This window comes from Akebia trifoliata, chromosome 11, assembly GCF_017979445.1.
Source record: "Akebia trifoliata isolate Shusen 1 chromosome 11, ASM1797944v1, whole genome shotgun sequence".
NCBI classification, from domain to species: Eukaryota; Viridiplantae; Streptophyta; class Magnoliopsida; order Ranunculales; family Lardizabalaceae; genus Akebia; species Akebia trifoliata.
In genome coordinates this window covers 42,442,219-42,463,424 of record NC_141385.1, presented here as the reverse complement: position 1 = coordinate 42,463,424, position 21,206 = coordinate 42,442,219, and the positions used below count along the sequence as shown (strand labels likewise).

Below are 21,206 nucleotides of genomic sequence, written 5' to 3'. Positions count from 1 at the left end.
AACTCAGTTGACCGGGTCAACTCGCTGATAGAGTTGACTCGTCAGGTGAGTTAAATCGTTTTGGTGAGTCGACTCGGCAACTGAGTCGAATCGGTGGTGAGTCGACTCGCTAATCGAGTTAACTCGTGGCTGAGTTGACTCGTCAGGTGAGTTGAATCGTTTGGTGAGTCGACTCGTTAACTGAGTCAAATGGGTGTGCGAGTGAGTTGACTCGCTAATTGAGTTAACTCGTTACTGAGTTGACTCGTCTCTGAGTCAAAACGTTTTTGGTGAGTTGACTCGCCAGCTGAGTCAGCCCGTCCGCCAGTAAAAAATGCGACTTCGCCAATGAATCCGGTTAAAAAAAAAGCCTCTTCTCATCCAACCTCTGTGCGTGTGTGTGTGTGTGTGTGTGTAATACACCCATATTTTTATCACTGCCTTACTTTTTTTTCAAAAAAATGCCAAAGGGGAAAAAAGAATTTCCTTCCACAAAAAAGAAGATATTGTCAAGAAAATGTTCAATGATGAAATACCAATTTTGATACTTGCTTTTTTGATGATGACAATGAACAATACACCTATTAGCCAAGCATATGGTTTGTTAATAATGATCAATGGATACAATCAGACTTCCACGACTCGGCGTGTGTTGAACAGGAATAATATATAAGATCCCATCAAAACATTTCCCTTGTTTGGAGAACTATAAGCAACCCAGTAAGCAACACATTGGATGCTCATTTTCATTTTCATATCCCCTAATAAATAAACAAGTCTGATCTATTTTCCATAATAAAAAATTATGTTCCTGAGTTTCTCATATTCAAGTTAAGAACGTAGAATCATAACTCATTACAAAACTGGATTCCCCCGGAAGTATATTTTCGCTATCTTGAAGAACAAACTCTCACGAAAGCTCAGAGATTACACGCTCGCACTTCTCTTCCAAGATTTTTATAGCTTCGGTGAATAGCACTTCTGGAGGCAATGCTCCAGTTGACTCGATGGTAACTGCAGAGAATAATATATTGACATGTTAGAACTGAACTGAACTCAAAAGTGCATCCAATAGTCAAATAGAATTCCTGAGCACTAAAGAAGAGGTTAACCATTTCTGCAAACTACAGAAGAGGAAAAGAGAGACACCAGCCCATGGATTTCCACCTAACGATCTCTTATTCCAAAAACAACCCGCTGAAAGATTCATATGGACTTGTTAGTCATCTGATTTGATTCTTGGAGTAGAAGATAAACTAGATGGGATCCTCAAAAGGACCTATATATCTAATTTGCTTACTACATTTTGGTCTGCTGGACTACAAGTTTGAGCATATTTTCTCCATCGGAGAAAAATAACCTTGCACTGGCAGTTGACATCATAAAATAGTAACTGGGATGAGGGTTACAACAATTAAGAAGTTTTTTATCTGTTTCACATAAGGTTCGAAGGTATCCTTGGCTTCTACTTATGACTGAAGGTTGGATTATGGTGGTTAACATACAGGTTTTGAATGGATCCTAGCCAACTTTTTCGTTCAACATGACTTCTACTTATGATTGGTGGAGTATCACAGCAAGTTTAGAACCAACAGCTGTCTGTTATGCCACAAAGACTATAACGAAAATTGATTGCTTTCACACTGGGTTCAAGTAGGAGAAACAAAGAAACAGAGATTTCTAGCTTGTCTCTGTCAAGAAGCTTTTGCCATGGTCACATACTGCGGGAGGCAGGATCTACGAGTTTTGGGTCCTAGATCGGACTTGAGAAACATTTTGGCCTACTTGTACCAGGAGTTGACCCCCGATAGAGTGATTTTAGTCACCCAAATATAGTTTTAGTTTTTTTTTTTTTTAAATTCTTGTATAATTGGCAACTATCTGGATCAAGTACACTCAAGAAATATATTACTGGTGGTTTGGATTGACGCACGAGAGGGCCATGCAGTGTGGGCTGAGGGCACCATGACATCTATGGGGTTTCACAGTCAACATCACCACATAACAGACAAGAAAATAAAGTATTTATTGCTCAAACATTGTGAGAAAGATGCTTAACCTAGTTAAACATGATGCACCATTTCTCGGACTACTTACAGATTAGGTGATCTTTAACACGTCTAATTGCCACAAGTTTATCCCAGTCTTCCTCTCGAATGCATTCCCTACACAGTGTACAAGCTCGAGGTCGAGCCACAGTTGCTCTCTTTCTGCCTGCTTCACAGAACTTAAATCGTCAAACAAAAATAAAGGACAGATGAAAAACACAAAATTATACAGGACTGTTGCTTTCCAAAAGTCACCATACATCATATAGACATATTGTGCATAAACAACACTACCCAAGTATTACCAAGTATAAAGAAAATGACCCAATCGCTTAAAAAAATGGAAGAAATCTTGTAAATATAGTCTTGATTTATGAGTTTATTGGCAAGTCAAAATTTAGGAGAGGTGTGGAGGGTTGGCCAACCAAGACAAACCTATGGGGTTGCACCAATTATGTTGGCCATAGGTCTTGATAAATATACAGCACTCACCAATCAAGAGCAAGTGAAATGGGTTCACTCTACAAAGATCGTTTCCTCATTTCACACATTAATGCAATCACTTACCCTTAGCAATATCTTCAATATCAAATACATTAACGGGGCATTTCTTTACAAGCTCTTCTGCCTTCTCATCTTCGATTTCTTCCAATAACACAACCTATTTATAGAAACAAACAAAACTTAGATGTGAACTATTTTTAGCATTTACAACTTGCCAGAGAAAACCATTATCGGTAAATCTTTTTATCACCTCAGGGAGCATCCTATACCAAGTTGTAGCCACTGGAGACCACTTAGCATGAGTTTTTCCTATGCCTTTAACAGCATGAGCCTCAAGTTCAATTTCCTGCAAAAAGAAACAGTTCAATGGATTCCGATGCTTAATAAGAAGAATTCACCAGACTTGATGCTTACTTAATGAGCAAAAAACATTATTTACTGAAAAGCATGAAAATATCCTTTCAATGCAAAAGATAGATAGTGGAAGTTAGAAATCTTTTCTATCAAAAAGTTAAGGAAGAACGAACATATAGAAAGCATTCACATATTGTGATATCGAAATAATATTAAACATGTCTTTTTATTTAATAACATTGAATCACGACTTATTTATTGTTTATATGTACCAATGACAATCTCATACTCTTGTGCCAAAGTGCTGGGAGAGACACCATCAAAGAAGCTTTTCCCTATTATACCCACAAAAGTGCAACATATGAAACAAATAAAAAAGTGAGGATGATGGGGTGTATACACCCCATTTCGCATTCGCCTGATTTAGCAACTCATCACCTTGGTTGTTATAGATTCATAATGATAAGCAAAAAAGTAATTTGAGAACTGAAAGTTGTGCAAGACCTCTCCGAGCTTATCTCTGGTCCCTCTCCAAATCACCTTAATTCTTTCCAATACCTTCCATCCAATATCACTCCAAGATATAGAAATTGTGCACGCTTAGTTTCACATCCCACAAAATTTCGAAATTCATGAAACTCGACAAATTGACCAGAATACCCTTAATGCTTGAAATTTACTTAGAAACAGTGTTATGCTAGGAATACACAACTTTTGGACATAGAAATCATCGTTCTTGGACCATACCAAACTTTCTACCGATTGGATTTTGTCCTCCAATGGAAATGTTCCAATTGGGATCAGTTTCTCTGTATGTGAGATAGATGATCTAATCCATAGGACTTGTCCATCTGGAGGGTTAACTCCATAGAGGTGGCTTGGTAAACTAACTAGGAGATGTTGAAGGTTGACTTTGAGCGTTGCAATAGGGCAGCCATGTGTGATTGTATGATGAGGCTTGAGGTTTCAACCTCATAAGGAGAATAGCGGTTCTCTAAGGAATTTCACTGAGACCTCAATCCAATGCTACTCATGACATGATCATAGTCCCTTTTGAGGTCAAAACAAAAAAAAAAAAAAAAGGAATATATCAGCATGATGACATAAATCACAAAAACTAATGCATCCTTTTAGGGTTATTTTGGTTTAAAAAAATTCAAAGCCATTGTCATTTCAAAGTTGGGGGGATTACTAATTTCAAGTTCGAAAATGTTGGAATCATCTCCATGGTAATCTTGAGACTTCTTTTAAGTTAGTTTCCCCGAATTGATATCACATGTTGGGTTAATCATCTTATTGGCTGCAAAATGGATCTCTTGGGGTTATTTTTGCGTGTTAACAATTATGTGACGGTTTTGGGTGTAATTAAAAATTGATTCTCATGATTTTTATTCCAAAAATGATAAACTGGATTACAATGTCGATTAAGGGTAAGAAATCATTTTTTTAAAGATCCAATGTTTATAATGATAGTCAATTTGACTCAAGAGGGACATAGAATTTATCATGCCTCGAGGTATTGAAGAGAAGTTGGACCCCTTTAGAAGCCTTCGCATAAGATGACGAAAATACTATTATACCACTAGTCTAGAAATTTTTAGCCTAGTTCATTCATGTTGACCACATATTAGTCAATGGATCGCAGTAGAGAGTAGAAACTGACTTTCGAGTCAGACAGTTTAATGACTAACCCCTTCCGATATCCATAACCTCACTATGTACCTAGAATCTCTAACGTAGACCAACCCAAATCCATATCCGGTGTCAACCCATGGTTCCTAGACCTTAAAAGGTGTGTGTGTGTGTATTACTACATATATCATGGAGTTGGCTATATCCACAGATGGTGAAGAATTGATTATCAAAGATGAGTTGACTCAGTGATGCCCTTAAACCTTGAATTTTAATTATCATTGACTACTTTTGCCAAATGAAGTTGTTCAAACATAATCCTTCAAAAGTCATGCTTCACACCAGTATATCCAATAGTAACAATCACTCACACTGGATGCAAGATAAGTTTATAATGTTCTATCTGAGGACATAAACAGAATTACTCATCGGTAGATCAATAATGAATTTAGTATGAAAATAGCCACAATATTACCTGGCCTGGGCCGAGCTTGGAAATAATAATATCTGGATGCTTAGGGGCAATTGGATTCTTGGCAAATTCTGGCAAGGAGTCTTGGCTGCAACTAAATGATGTATAGGTTTTTGGTCTAGAATTTGGATTTGATGTCACGTTTTCAGTTGCCATTTCAAACTCACTCCCATTTGGTAACCACTTCAATTCATCTGATTTTACTGAATTTTGAACAACATTCTCAGTACCGTCATGAGCCATAAAATAATAGAGGGAAAATAATGAAATATATACATATATATATTTAAAAGAGCTTCAATCAGCACATGTAGTCTGCAAGAATTTTACCTGTGAGACGAGGATGGCCCCGTTCGCACTTAACATGCAGTTTGAAAACTATTGTATTCTTTTCATTCGGAGTATCATTTTCTAGCAACAAAAACAAACCATTTTATTACACTAAAAGATAGAAAACTCAAGAAGAAGAGAAGAGAACAAATTCAAGATAATTCATGAGTAATCCATTTAAAACAAACCTGAAAGATACTCAAACATCCTCGGGTCAACTTTGATTGGAATGAGGCCTAACCTATGGGCAAGAACTTCATCTTGGACTACCGATGTATTGTTTGCAATAAGAACCTTTTCAATAGCCATTGTTGGAACCTGCTCGCAAAAAGTGGTCATCCACAATTAGAAGAAAAAAAAATACTATTAAAATCCAACAACTTAAACACCACATGCACAATGAACGTGATGATGTTGAACAACTTCTACTCTCCCAATCAGAGCTCAACCCCAACTAACAAAAGCTTAATTCTTCCAAACCCAATTTCATCTGTACCAAACTACTCAATCTGATTATGGCCCAAGACCAATTTTATGCTAAAACAGATCATTTTTTTTAAATTGTTGGTCAAAAAATATTATAAAAATCCAACAACTTAAACACCACATACACAACGAACATGATCTCGACTACGATGTTGAATGACTTCTACTCTCCCAATCAGAGCCCAAACCTAACTAACAAAAGCTTAATTCTTCCAAACCCAATTTTCATTCATACCAAACTTCTCGGTCTGATTATGACCCCAGATCAATTTTAAACTAAAATAGAAGGAAGGAAGCATGTGAAAAAATTCAATTGTGAGTTTAAGTAGCATACTTCAGATATGAGAATCCTCCGAAAAGCATTGGCAATCGAAGCATCCACACTGATCATATCGAACTCCATCTCATCCTCGGTCAGCCGAATCACATCAACTTTAAAATTCTTGAAGAATTGATCTAAACACAGGCTATTATCAACACCCATTGAAGCATAAGCACCTGAATATTGGATCTTTTCTGTCTTCAATCATTTACAACAACAACCAAAAAAAAAAAAACCGTCAAAATGTGAAATTTGATGGATTATCGAATTAAATAGAGGCAAAAAAAAACTAAAAACTAAATTAATTAATAAATTAATTAATAAAAAGGTGAGGAAGGCATAAATACCTGTGATGGAGCATCTGGAGCGCATAAGACGCGAGTTCTTTGAAGCTCAATGTGAGGTGGGAGCTGCCCCATTGGGACATCTGGCATGTCCAGAGCTGAAACCCTAGGCATTATTGAGAGTCGCAGATGAAGTTGAAATTGTAGAGAGAGAGAGAGAGAGAGAGAGAAAGAACGTTTCTCAGTCAAACAGTGGAACAGAGAGTTTGACTAATCATCTTAGGGTTTAGGTATGTTCGGACTGAGAGAAGAGAAGAGAAGAGAAATCCAATTTCTTGACAAGAGAAAGAACATAATAATTTAAGTTTCTCCTGTTTGGTTAGCAGTAGAAGAGAAACTGTTTTAGTCAAATGACTATCACCTTCATAGTCCAAAGATAACAAAATTCCACCTGTACAATAATATAAATAACATGATAAATATTCATCTTCCAACTAAATGTCATACAAACATATATGAAAATAAAATTTTAAAACCTATATAATGGCTTCCAATATAGAAAAAGTAACATATATATTGACTTCCAACTATTTCAATCTATATGTCCAAAAAAGCATCCCAAAAATAACATCTCCAATGTTATAATTCAGTTACATCATAAAAAAACTGATCAAACAAAGTTACTTCACCAAACATGTAATATGTCATATCAATGACATAAGCAAACAAATCAAGAATCTCCAGCACAATTCAGCATCATCATCAAGTATCGCACATGCCTCTCATATGAGATACCAAAAAATGCCCTGATCCTTCTTGTTTTTTCGATGAGGAAAGAGTAGGAACGATGAAATAATTCTAAATCAATTCCTAACCTCACCAACTCATCAAAAATATCCTCCTCCGTGTAAACACGTGCTCGAATCCTCTGAAGAGCTTCAACTCCTTTCTAAAGAATTTCATTTCCTTTGTCATGCCACAAACTCAGTGTAAACATGTGTTCCACAAACTCAACTATAACAGTAACTACACTAACCATCTCATTGTGCTGTTTGATGTAAAAGTTCCTCCATCCCTATGGTATTGAAAGCATAATTACAATCCACACTAAGACCTTTTTTAAGAAAAAAAGTTTACTAGAAAATGGTGATTCAAATATTCCCAAAAGCTCAAATATTAAAACCTACTTTCCATCAAAAACCCCAAATAGAAAATAATTAAAAGCTCCTTCATCCCTATGATATTGAAAACCTAAATACAATCCACACTAATCTAAAACCCAAACTAGCAACTTAGTACCTGAGATGTGGATTGAAAAATATAGCATTTTCTATAGTTGTGTGAGGACATGGACCTGTGGCATTGTGAATGTTCTTCTTTACCAATTGACAATCTTCCCATTATTATTCAAGGTAGCATAAATTGGAGATGTGAATCACAAATTAGATAAACAAGATATAGGTAATATTGCTGCCAAGGAGAAATTTAGCAAAGCTAGATTGAATCCTACAATCTGATTCTGACAATCTAAAGGAGAGGCTAATATTTAATGAAGCAAAGTATGTGATTCAATCCACACTAAGACCTTTTTTAAACAAAAATTTACTACAAACTTGACCACGAAGAAGACGAACTAAAAAAAAAACCAGAAGAATGAAAGAGATACCTCGGTCTCTTATACGAGTTCGACTCTTTCGTCCCAAGCCTCTAGAGTAAGAATGAGAGAGATACCTCGGTCTCTTTATACGAGTTCGACTCTTTCGTCCCAACCTCTAGGGTTTCTGAAAGCAAATATAGTTGTGTTTTACTTTTGGATATACGTAATAAAGGTTGGTGTGCCAATATTATATTTCTTTGGAATTTTAGAAAATTATCAGGGGCGAAAATTGTCCTTCCCTCTCTATTTCTCTTCTCTTCTCTCCCCCACTTAATAACAATCCAAACAAGAGAAATGGAGGGAAACTTGCATATTTTCCCTTCTCTTCTCTCCAATTCTCTAGAAGCGAGAGAATCGTTGGGAGAGATTGTATCGATTGCTTTTGGGCTTTTAGCTTGTATAATGAAATGGGTTGGCTCACTTTGAAATTTGAATATGTATGTACTGTGATTAACAATTATCTGAAATTCCAAATCCAATTTGATACGATAAGGTGTCAATGGGTTGGTGTCATGTATACCCCAAACCAGACTCGAACTTAAACATTGGTTTCTGTTCCGATCGATGTTGATTCCAGGTATGAAACCCTTGGTGGAACAAGAATTGACCCAACAACCATACCCATTGACTATCCGTTGAGATTTAAAAAATTAATTCAACTTACATTGCGTTTGAATAGAGCTTCTTGATGACTTTTGCTCTTCCGGAGAGCTAGCAAATGTTTGGATAGATTTTTGCATTTGCATGGAGAGGTTTTTGTTCTTGCGATGAGAGGTTTTTTACTCTTTATTGAGAAGCTCCAAGGACTTGCTCTTCCACGGAGAGATTTTTTGTTTTTTGTGCTCTTCCGAGGAAAGGTTTTTTACTCTTACAGGGAGTGATTGAGCTTTTACTCTCGTGCAGAGAGGTGTATCCACATAGACCCTTAATTACTAAGGGTCATTTTGCTTAAACGGATTACCGCATTATCAATCCAACCTTGCCACCTTCTAAATTTCATATAAGAACTTATAATTTAAAAAATAATTTTTGTTTGCTATCCAAAGTTTTGAGAATGAACGGCTACCAAACTTCTACTTAACTTTTTAGAAATTCAATAGTGAAAATTAACATTTTTTAAATTAATTCATAGAATTTGTCCTCTACAACCTTGAATCATCAGATAATGTTTTTTTATATCAAAAGGTGAGTCCAACTCTTCTATTTGTTTGTACCATTTAAACTTTGAATGACGTGTTTTAATCTTTCAAAGGATTACAGATGAGAAAAATATAACCTATAAGCTTGTGAGTGTAGTTCTTTTATTTGAAGTTGAAAATTAAGAAGGAGAGAAGGAAATATGGATAGAAATTTAGAAAATAGAAAGGGTTGAGATATGGGAATTATGTTACTTGTTTGACAAGATACTGAGTATTGAAATATCTCTCCATAATTAGTAATTACTATTAATTAATTACACTATGAAATAATAAATATAAACACTCTCCTAAATAATTAAAAAATATCCCATTTACCTATTTACCCAATGGGTACTTGGTGGAGACCCAACTCTTAATGGATCCTTAAAATGACTACCTATTACCCACCCAAAAAGTAATCGGATCTCTAATAGTGTACCAAAAACCAATTAATCGGGTTGGGATACATCGGGTAATTGGGAACCGAGCAACCACTTTTTTTTTATTATGTAAACTTACCTACTTAGTAATGAAACTCTTCTTTAAGTGCACCTACCAAACGTGAAATTCTCCTTCTCCCTCACAATTTCTTTTTCTCTTCTGGTACTTCATCTCTATCATATGTCTCTCTTTATAATTCATCACATATATATGAGTGGCATTCAACTCAGAATCTTATTCTCACAAAAGACTCACAACATGTTTTGCCATGTGACTTAAAAGTTTCAAATTGGGCTGATTTTTTGTGAGGATGATCTCTATGGTGTGAAGATCACCCTCACAAAAAATCAGTCGAATCTGAAACTTCTAGTCCATCAAAAATAGTTTAAAATTTTCGGTAAACAATCAACAATTCACAATTTTAAAACTACTTTTTATGGACTTCAAAGTTTTAAATTCAGCTGATTTTGTGTAAGGATGGTCTCCTCACAATAGAGATCATCCTCGCAAAAAATCAGCCAAATCCAAATCTTTTAAGCCACATAGGACAAACATGTTGTAAGACTTTTGTGAGAATAAAATTGTGAGCCGAACGGCTTCTTATATATATATTAGTGAGGATGATCTCCTCATCATAGAGATCATGCTCCCAAAAAATCAGCACATTTTGAAACTTGTAACTCATACATTGAAAAAATGTTTGGCTCTCTTTAGGACCTCTGAAAGTCACCCTATATATATATATATATATAAAGGTGTTCAACTCACAATCTTATTCTCACAACACATTTGCCTTATGTGGCTTAAAAGTTTCAGATTTAGTTGATTTTTTGAAAGAATGATCTCTATGATGAGGAGATCATCCTCACTAAAAATCAGTCAAATCTAAAACTTAAGTCTATCAAAAGTAGTTTACAAATTTTCAGTAAACAATCGACGGTTCACAATTCTAAAACCACTTTTAATGGACTTAGAAGTTTCAGATTCAACTAATTTTTGGTGAGGATGATCTCCTCACCATAGAGATCATCCTCACAAAAATTCAGCCCAATCCAAAACTTTTAAGCGACATAGGACAAACGTGTTGTGTGACTTGTGAGAATAAGATTGTGAGCCGAACGCCTTCATATATATACAGAAGGTGGCGTTGAGATGCCCCAAAAAGAGCCAAACAATTTTTTCAATGTATGGGTTATAAGTTTCAAAATGGGCTGTTTTTTACTGAGCATAATCTCTATGATAAGGATATCATCCTCACTAAAAATCAGTCCATTCCGAAACTTCTAACCCCGTCAAAAGTGGTTTACAAAAAATGAATGTTCAGTGATTCTTTAACTTGTAAACTAGGGTTAGAAGTTTCGGAATGAGCTGATTTTTGGTGAGGATGGTCTCTTCACCATAGAGATCATCCTCACAAAAAATCAGCTCATTCCAAAACTTCTAACCCTTATTTTGAAAAATGTTTAGCACAATGTTTAGTTTATTTGGGAAGCATTTAGAAGCGCCCTACAGAGAGCCAAATATTTTTTAAAATAAGAGTTAGAAGTTTTGAAATGGGCTGATGTTCTGTGAGGATGATCTCAATGATGAAGAGATCATTCTCACCAAAAATCAGCTCATTCTAAAACATCTAACCCTAATTTACAAGTTAAAGAATTTTGAACCATCCATTTTTTGTAAGCCACTTCTAATGGCATTAAAAGTTTTGGAATGGGCTGGTTTTTTTGTGAGGATGATCTCTATGACATCCATTTTTTGTAAGCCACTTCTAATGGCATTAAAAGTTTTGGAATGGGCTGGTTTTTTGTGAGGATGATCTCATCGTCATAAAGATCATCCTAAAAAAATCAGCATGTTCCGAAGCTTCCAACCCATATATAGAAAAAATGTTTGGCTCTCTTTAGGGCCTTTGAGCATATATGTATAGGTTGGTGTTCGAGAGCCAACACGTTTGTCCTGTGTGGCTTAACAATTTTGGATTGAGCTGATTTTTGGTAAGGATGATATTTATGGTGAGGGATCATCCTCACAAAAAATGAGCCAAATTTGAAACTTCTAAGTCCATCAAAAGTGGTTTAGAATTGTGAATTTTTAACCAAAAATTTGTAAATCACTTTTGATGGACTTAGAAATTTCAGATTCGGCTGATTTTTGGTGAGGATGATCTCCTCACCATAGAGATCATCCTCACACAAAATCAGCTAAATCTGAAACTTTTAAACCATATAGGACAAACGTGTTGGCTCGTAAACCTCATCCATCTATATCCATTCTTCTTCTTATTTTCCTTCTTATTTGCATTCATGAAAGTTTCAAGAGTTTAGTGGCACAAGAAGCAATATCATTAGAATATGAGCAGCCAAATCTATTTTAGACATTAAAAAAAAAACACATTCAATCTTGCCATGTTGCCATGTCAATACTGTACTGACACAGATAAAATTGAATTTTTTTTCTGTGTCGATAGGCACTTGTTGATATGGCTTTGTCTATGTCAATGGGCACCTGTTGACATCTCTAAGGCCATGCTAACATGTGCGTTAACACATGAAAAAAAAGGTTATGCTTTAGAAAAATAAATCAAACAATAAAAACCTACCAAACTTAAGCTTAAAAGCTTTAAAGAGGAGTAAATGATAGGAAAAATAAAATGTGAGTTGCTCACTTTGCCTTCTATATGCGAGTAACGAACACGAAGATTAGAATTTTTTTTAATGTGCTTAGTGCACTTACCAAAAATCAAAATCATGAGACTCCAATGCCATTTTTTTAAGGGGGGGTCCATTTACGTCAAAAAGTGTGTGCAAATAGAATGCCCATATCTTGTTTATCGATACACTAGTTTGATTTGCTTGTGTGTCCGTATAATTCAAGGTCCTAGCTATTTTCACTCATGTTTATGCTTAGTGCACCCACTTTCCTCTATACATCCTTGTATCCCATGCCAAATTAGTGAGTACAGTGACCACAAATGGTGGCTTCAAATAGCCATCAACCTTGATGATTAAATCATTAATGATTTCGATTTTTCATTTTTTTTTTGAGTTTGACACCATATGAATCTTTCCAAAATACTCAAAATGTAAATATAATAATGGTGAAATTAACAAACACTCTTATCAAAAGTTATACTTTGATTAAGATTATCTAACTCCAATCTTATTTAGAGTAAAACATTTGATCCAAGTGTTTGTTTCTCCACTACAATATATGCATTTTAGGTATTTCAATCGTTGATCTCAGCGATTTTTCATTTTTTTTCAAGTTCGACGCTGGATTGTTCTCCTCAAAATAAATAAAATCCATATATTATTCTGGAGAAATGGACACTTGGATCAGACTAAATCATCAAAATTTTGAGTATATCGATTGGCATTTTTTCTCATAAATCGTTAAAATAGATCAAAAGTTTCATATAAATCTCCGACATTATTACATATCATACTCCGTTTGTTAAAAACTAGGGTGTGTTTGGAAACTGCTTGTTGCATAAGAGAGTCTGCAACTAGCAAGAGTTACTTAGTCTTCATTTTGATCTACATGTGGTATAAGGACCATTGGGTTTAAACAAATTAAGCTTGAGCTGTGCCGATTTATCAAACAGGCTCTAAATCATTTTAAAACCCAGCCCATTAACAAGTTAGAGGAGCCAAAACCAAGTTCGCATTGGGTCAGGTTGGGTCTGCCAATTAGGCTGGCCTTGCTCATGTGCACCCTTATGTTCTAAATATGGCAAAACCAACAAAGAAATGTTACAAGACAGACACTTTTAACTTTATTCTATGCTCCCTTCAGCCAAAGAAAATTACATTGGAGGTCCAAACACATCCACCATTTGCTTCAAGTAACTAACAATCACCATGATCAAAGGGACTAATCCTGTGAACCCAATAGATAATTCAACAAAACAAATATGCACATACATTCACTAATGACTTGTTTGAATTATAAGATAGCCTAGAAATGTTCAAGGAGCAGGACACCCATCAACAACTATTCCTGGAGCTGTAGGGCAAGAAGCCAAAGGACAATGGTCACTATAGTCAAGACCCCACCATTGTACACCATTTATATCCTTTATTTGGAGAGCGAAGTAGGTGAGTATACCCATGAAAGCAATCCCAGCATCCAAACCAGCTGATAAGATGTAATTGTGTCTAGCCCACCAACCCTTATATCTTCTATACACATAGAAGCTGAAGATGATGCCAACGACACCCCAAGTGGTGTAGTTGACAGCCCTAGCTGGAGGCATGTTCGCTGTGGCTCCAAGGATGACAGGCATGTTGATCAACCTGATCCATTTTTGGTTTGGGAACATGTGTGAGAGAACCCACACGGGGATCGGAGCTAGTAACCCGATGAGGAAGAACCAATTCATCTTCGAGTAGAGTCCACGGCTTCCGAACATTCGGAGAGGGCCCACAATACCCCATATGATGGAGGCATTGTAGAAGACGTCGTCACCGGGACATGTCCATGGACTCCCTTCTGGCAAATTCTTTACATCACAAATGTTTTCGATGCTCGTAAGTAGCCACCATGCCGTGCCAAAGTAGACAGAAGACGCAACTACTGTGCCCACCAACTACAATAACAACAGGAATGGAAGCCTTATATAAAGGAGAATATAGATTCATCCATCCGTGCATGTTTCCGACATGTTGGGTGGTGTAAATGTCCATAAGACTCATGTGCCATTGACTAGCAGACGTGTCAGGGGCACGTCAAGCGATTTAGACATGTGTCTAGAATCTAATTAACAATACTTCATAAAAATACAGAGATAAATGTCTTTAGAGAAGAGAGACTTACCTGAACGATGAACATGGATTTGGGAGGGATCTTCATGTAGTGGCCAAGTTTAAAATCAGCTAGAAACGTGATTGCCTGAGCCATGCTGATATAACCATATGTCTTAAAAGACACATTAGCGAGAGGCTTCCCAGGATACAAATACCCGATAACCAACTCTGTAATCACATTTAGCCCCGGTGTCTGCACATATAAAAACATAAAAACATAAAGACATCATACACATTCAAGCCGATCCTGTACTACTGGTACCAACAGCTGAATTTTAGTCCCACTTTATTCACCACATGGTTCATTCATTTTCACCCCATGAACGATGATTTTTTGGACCCAAACCATAGGTAGACTTGCATTCGAGCATTTTTTCCATCATGGACTAGGATCTTCACAATCCAGGTCATGAAGCCCATGGTGATAAAACTCAAATTCAACAACTATAAATTTTCAATAGGGTTTTTGTATGGATCATTGTTGGGATCAGTGAACCCAAAAGAATGTATCATATTTGTGAATCTAATTTTTCTTGAGAAGGGACCGATTCTTGAATTTATGTGTCATTCTTGGCAGGAACAACACTTCATGTTAGTTCATTTATTTACTTAACTAATTATCTAATTTAAGGTATTTGGTTGCAAAAATAACTTTTTGGGCTTAATCATGAAGCAACTTGGTCAGGTAAAATGTACAGTTATAATAAATGTTAAAATAATAGCTTGCATAAAAAAAAATTATACCATGTTTGTCGTGGCTGTTATGACCCCAATGGGTAATGTGAAAGACAGAGCCAAGACACATGCTAGTAGAATTCCCCACCATGGGAGTTGAAACTGTTTGTTGAAACCTTCACAAGCAAGCAGGGCAAGAGCAATCATGAGAACCAAGATTGTGTAAAACCACCATTCAGGAACTGATTCATAGTTCTTCTTCATCAATCTTGTGTGCACATCGCCCAATTGATCCCGAGCCATCGTCGCTGTATGGTTCCACATTTTCCAAATTGTTCTAAAAAAATAAGCACAAAACTGGTTAAGGGAATTGGATCAATATCATTGTCAAAGTGTTGGTTTGATAAGAGTATCCTTGTGGACCCTAGTTAACAATCAAAATTAAGGACTCCTCTTATTGGGAGAGACAATAAGTTGTTGCATTAGGACTGTGCAACAACCAATTCAACCTCTATTAAAAGAAGGGATCCATGTTATAAACATGTGGCCTAAGGGTACACATTAAGATGGATTTAATACACCTCCAAGAATTATTTTCAAATGCTTATGTCCTAGGTGTATTTAATGCATCTTAGCATGTGCCTTTACGACACATGTAAACAAAACACTAAAAGAAGTTGAGGAAGTTTGAGAGAATCATAGAATTTCTCTAGATATATTGAATCTCTCCTCTTTTTCTTCCCATCTTCTCTCTTAAGTATACTGAGGGGTTCTAATGAACAATTATCATTATAGTCACCCTTCTAGTATTGAAGATAGGTTTTACATCATTCCACTAACTATGGACAACACGACAATTCCTATTAGACTATTTTGCTATGTATCATGTACGCAAACTTACTCTACACAAAGAAAGTCTAATAAAAAGTTGAGGTAAGTATAATATACCTTCCATGAAAGAGTGCAACATGCGAGAGGGTCGCAATTAGAGTTGCAAAGCTCAACCCATAAGCATAGACGAAGAAGACACTGAGGTTGATTTTACTATAAGCATTATACCCATCTGTATTGAAATTGAAGTTCTTCTCGTTCAAAATGCGGGAAATATTGTAAGAACCACCATTGGAGTCAAAGACGTGAGAGGAGAATATGGGAAATTTTTTAGCCTCAAACGAATTAGTCCAATAAGAAACAGGGATTAATACATAGGTAACTAAGATAAATCCCACCATTGTATTAACAATGGCGAATCCAGGGCTAGCTAATGGACTTCCTAAGAAACTAGATACGGTTGACCAGTCAAGACCAAAGGAACCAAGGCCGAGGCCATGAAGGCCTGATCCGATTTGTTGGGCGGTGACCGAGTTTTTCCATATCCAACAAATGAAAGATAGAGAAGTTATGGAAGGGAAGAAATAGTTGGGAACAACGTAGTATGAGAAGCTTGATATTATAACCAAAAGGAAGAATTGTAGCCTTGTTAAGCCTCCCTTTGGCCTCACTTCAAACTCATGCAATGCCCTGCACGCACACAAACACACTTAAATAAACATTCTAAAGACATGTAAATAGAGGTGCAAATGGGTATCTTATTTGAAAATTTGGAAAATTACTTAAAAGGACCCTCGCGGAAGGGATTCTTTCTAAATAGTCCCTAAGTTTTGCACTTTAGCTTGATAGGACATTTAGGAAAAAAATTTGTTCTTAATGGTCCCTCGTGCTGTCGAGTTCATAATTTTTACCATTAGACTTGATACTTTTCTATTTAGTTTCAAGTTCACATTTTTTATTGTCGAACTCACCATTATTTACTGTCAAATGCGGCACTTTTTCAATTACTGTTGAGTTCACCATTTTTGGTGAACTTGACATTGGTAAAACCCACCCATTTTCAATTTTTGAGTTTTCCTGACTAGAATACATGGAAAGATCAACTAAAAACTTTAGATAACGACTATTTAAATGATTTCAACCTAAAAGAACCCTTATTGATCAATTTTCATCCAAAAACTAAGAAAAATGCTGGTTTTTTTTTACATAAATCTTCAAAATATTTGAAAAAATCGTTGAAAATGACTTCTTTTTCTTTCTTAAATCTTTTCTAAAGGAATGGAGTCTCTGAAACTCAATTGAGGTGTCAAAAATCCAATTATTGGATGAAAATGATGAGTTTGAACAGTTAGGGCATTCAATCGTGAGAAATGTGGGAGATAAGGTCAAGGACCATTTAGAAAGAAAAAAACGTTTACTAAATGCCCTGCTAAGCAATCGTTGAAAATTGAGGGACTATTTAGAAAGAAGTACCTCCGCAAGGGTCCTTTTAAAATTTTCCCTTGACATTTTATTAGGACTCAACCCAAAACCACCAATGGATGGCACGTGTATGCATGCACGTGTGTGTGTGTGTGTGAGAGAGAGAGAGAGAGAGAGAGAAGGACCTGAATAGAGAAACTTGAACTAGGTTGGAGGGCCACCACATGTAGGGAGAATCCACAAGGTATTTCCTAAATACACCAGCCCATCCATAGCCCAACATCTAAATTCCATAAAAACATAAAAAGTGGTCATCACTTGTTATAACTTATAATGATTCAATATTTGGTACTATTTCAGAATGTTTCGTCAAAGGCATTGCGATTTTGGCTAAAGATGAGAACAAATTATTGACCTTGAAACGTTAAATTTTTAGAATGTCTAGTAATGTTTCGATCCACATTGTCTCGGTTTTTCTCATTATCGATAGAAACATTGCTTCCAGATGAAATTTCAAACCTTATGTTCTATGCCAATTAAAGATGATATGTGGTAACCTATAATCGTGAATTAAACACGAATTTTTCAAAAAGCCGGAGAATTTTGTCACTATGATTTATAGTACAAAAAGTGTAGCAAATCATGTGGAACCATTATTCAATTCCAAGTACGAATATTCTCTCATCTCTCTCAATAGATTCAAATGATCAAAATTTTTTTTTATCAAACTTAATTAAACAGGAACGACAAGAAAAGGGCCATAACAACTTTTGATATAAAAATCACAGAATCATCATAATTCTTCAAGACAATCCAATTTAGATCCTAATTGAGACCTCAAGAAAAAAGTTTGAATTTGTAGAAAATAATGGATTTTTGGCAAAAAAAATATCAAAAATTTATTACTAGTGATCAGAAATCACTTTTTCACATTGTAATAAAAACAAACCAAGTATATAAGTAAATTTCACTTGTGGTTACCAAACAATAATAAATTTGCATTGCAAATGCAAATATTTGAGCGTCGTAGATTATTCTTAAGGGTCTAATTTTATAACCTCAAACAATATTTGATGCATAACATTGATCGATCAAATAAATGGTGGACATGCATGGGAGATAAAAATAACAATGGATTCCTAGGGATCAAAAATGTTTCCCATAAGAGCATGTCTCATTGATAATCTCTAGGGAATATCCTATCATCTCAACCATATGTTTGATTTTTTTTTTCTCAAACATCTTGTGTGGTTAACTTTTTTTTCTATATTTTTTGCCTTTTTATTTTGTAGAGAAACATTTTCCTTACTAAGGGTAGGTTTGCTGAAATGGATTTACCACCTCATTAGCAATCCAACACTACATCCCTCAAGATTTCAACAAAAAACTCAGATAAAAAAAATTCAAAAACAAATTCTTTTTGGCTTGATCCAAGGTTTTGAAAATGGACGACTACAGAAAGTTCCACTTAACTCAAAAATTAAAATTCAATAGTGAAAAGTAACTTTTTTTTTCCAAAGTACATAGAATTTTGCTCTCTACAACTCTGAAGACTCGGATCATGTTTTCGGAAGTCACAAATTGAGCCCAAGAACCCTTAGTAAGGTAGAATCCTTACTAACTTAGTAAGGCTAGACTTGCCAGCATTTTAAAAAGAGAGCTGTTATTGCCACACCAAATTTTACTAATGCCACACAAATTGCTATGTAAGAATTGCACAAAGTTGGTGTGGCGTTAGTAAGAGTTTATGTGGCAATAGTAACTCTTTTAAAAAATAAAAATAAAAAAATGTACCTGTGTGGTTTGTGCTAACAACCAAGCTGCGAAAGGATGGAGGTCCCGATGGTAAAAAGCCTTAACAATGGTGATAATGTTGACAGCATAAACACCACTAGAACCCGAGTTTGCAAATATTGTGATCAAAACATGTTCTTTTAAATTGAACGGTCCTGGATTCATTGAAAATGACCATTTCGTCATTGGGATTTTGATTTGTTTGGTTGGAAGAATTGCTGCCATTAGTTTCCCCATTGGAAGAACGGCAATTTGCGCCGAAACGGACGATATGTAAAGCGGATTCTGCCGATATCCGAAGAATTGATTCAGGAAAGCTAGAAGAACACATGAAGTAAGGCCTAGAAACCATGTTCTGAATGTTAAACATGGTAACGTTGGATCATCTGTTGTTGAAACTGTCAACCTTACTTGTTCTATTGGAGAATTCTCAAGTTCTTCTTCTGCATGAAAAAAGAGAGTAGAATATAGTAAAAAATATGAACCTTTTTTTCATTGCCAATGGTTTGAAAATTCAAATAACCATCCAATACAAATATAAAATTTAATATAATCATATATAATTCAAATATCTCCACCATAGAAGAGAGAGAGAGATGGGTTTGAAGCCTTGGGTTCCAATCATTTAGAATTCAAATTTTACAGCCATTTGTACAAGAGAGAGAAAGAGAGATGGGTTTGAAGCCTTGGGTTATAATCATGTAGACATCAAATTTTACAGCCATTTGTACAAAAGAGAGAGAGATGGGTTTAAAGCCTTAGGTTATAATCATATAGAAATCAAATTTTACAGCCATTTGTACAAGAGAGAGAGAGAGAGAGAGAGAGAGGGATGGGTTTGAAGCCTTTGGTTATAATCATGTAGAATTCAAAATTTACAGCCATTACAAAGAGAGAGAGAGAGAGAGACCTGGTGATGGGTCTGAAGCTTTGGACTTGAGGTCACCATTGTCAATTATTGAACCTGTCATCTTTCTCTCTTATTCTTTAGGAAGAAAGAGTGAGAGACTCTTCTGCTCAATGCCTCAATCCAAGGATCTATATCAATCCTTTATGAAAATTTCCTTTTATTTTATACAAATTTTTTTATCTAATTTAGGAAGTATAGAAAACAAACAAGGCTGGCATGAGTCACGATCGTCCTATTCTTTTATGTGTTGTCACGTATCATCGGAATTTGAACCAAAATAAGGCCACAATCAAACCCATTTCAACCAAAACTTGAACGAGTCAACTCGGTTGGATTTCTAGGTGACTCAACTAGATATTGACCCATACATAATATTTTTGTAAAGAATACAAAATAAATATTAAAACTATTTTTTAAAATATTTATAAATTAATATGTATTATTAATTTTTTTCTCTTTTATGTACCAATATTTGTGCCTAAAAACTGTAGAATCTGTTACAGAGTCGTGCATTTAATTATAATAAATAAATTGTTAAAAAGCTAATAATAGTTTTCTAACAGCAAAACTAAAAAAGGAAAGTCATTGACTTTGAAATCTGGCATGGCTTCAGCTTTAGTTGGTTTCCAAATTTGCTCAATGATGAACTTGGACGACTATTGGGTGAGATTGAAGCCAAATTCACCTCGAAATTATAGGAGTTTTTTTTTTTTTTTTTTTCCTTTTTTGTCAAGTTTTGTGTGACAGCTAAGAAGTAACAATGAAGAAATCTTTGACCATAACCATCTAAATTTAGAGGATCAATAATGTGGTCCGTCTTTGATCACATGTGTGGATTTATTGCCATAGAACATGGAGTGTAATTGCATCATTGTATTATGGAGGTGGACCTGTGTCTATATATACTCTATATGTCGAAAGATCGAACGGGTAGAACTAGAACGATCAATCCTTGATGTTGCAACTAAGATTGAATGCAAGATTATACCATGGTACTAGCACCACCTCATCACACCTTTCCCTTGAGACCATAGTTTTCAATATAAGACCATAGTTTTAAAACTAGTCAAGTCAACTCGAAA

General features: G+C 35.5%; 2 protein-coding genes across 2 annotated transcripts; both read right to left on the bottom strand.

Annotated features, from left to right (window-relative positions):
* Nucleotides 1-690: 690 nt before the first annotated feature.
* Nucleotides 691-8,234, bottom strand: RPAC43 (RNA polymerase I subunit 43). Its single transcript, XM_086459656.1, has 10 exons — nt 8,078-8,234; nt 6,475-6,862; nt 6,140-6,325; nt 5,508-5,637; nt 5,320-5,400; nt 4,993-5,192; nt 2,782-2,877; nt 2,595-2,688; nt 2,077-2,193; nt 691-993 (listed from the first exon to the last, which is right to left on the bottom strand). Exons 2-10 carry the CDS (start codon nt 6,583-6,585, stop codon nt 890-892), a joined length of 1,119 nt encoding a protein of 372 aa, XP_086315782.1. The 5' UTR covers nt 6,586-6,862; nt 8,078-8,234; the 3' UTR covers nt 691-889.
* Nucleotides 8,235-13,437: 5,203 nt separating this feature from the next.
* Nucleotides 13,438-20,284, bottom strand: LOC147391803 (oligopeptide transporter 1-like). The gene is made up of 7 exons (XM_086460150.1): nt 20,125-20,284; nt 19,215-19,657; nt 17,606-17,703; nt 16,116-16,688; nt 15,237-15,504; nt 14,503-14,685; nt 13,438-14,275 (listed from the first exon to the last, which is right to left on the bottom strand). The coding sequence occupies exons 1-7, from the start codon at nt 20,183-20,185 to the stop codon at nt 13,655-13,657; spliced, it is 2,247 nt and encodes a 748-aa protein (XP_086316276.1). The 5' UTR covers nt 20,186-20,284; the 3' UTR covers nt 13,438-13,654.
* Nucleotides 20,285-21,206: the final 922 nt, after the last annotated feature.

Excerpts from the sequence above, each read along its gene's own strand:
- RPAC43 (XM_086459656.1), bottom strand. The coding sequence starts at position 6,585 with ATGCCTAGGGTTTCAGCTCTGGACATGCCAGATGTCCCAATGGGGCAG. Across the intron at positions 5,638-6,139 it reads GGAGGATTCTCATATCTGAA|GTTCCAACAATGGCTATTGA; the intron begins GTATGCTACTTA and ends TTTTGCGAGCAG. Across the intron at positions 5,193-5,319 it reads GGGCCATCCTCGTCTCACAG|TAAAATCAGATGAATTGAAG; the intron begins GTAAAATTCTTG and ends TTCAAAATTCAG.
- LOC147391803 (XM_086460150.1), bottom strand. The coding sequence starts at position 20,185 with ATGACAGGTTCAATAATTGACAATGGTGACCTCAAGTCCAAAGCTTCA. Across the intron at positions 19,658-20,124 it reads AGCTTCAGACCCATCACCAG|AAGAAGAACTTGAGAATTCT; the intron begins GTCTCTCTCTCT and ends TTTTTCATGCAG. Across the intron at positions 14,686-15,236 it reads TAACAGCCACGACAAACATG|ACACCGGGGCTAAATGTGAT; the intron begins GTATAATTTTTT and ends TTATATGTGCAG.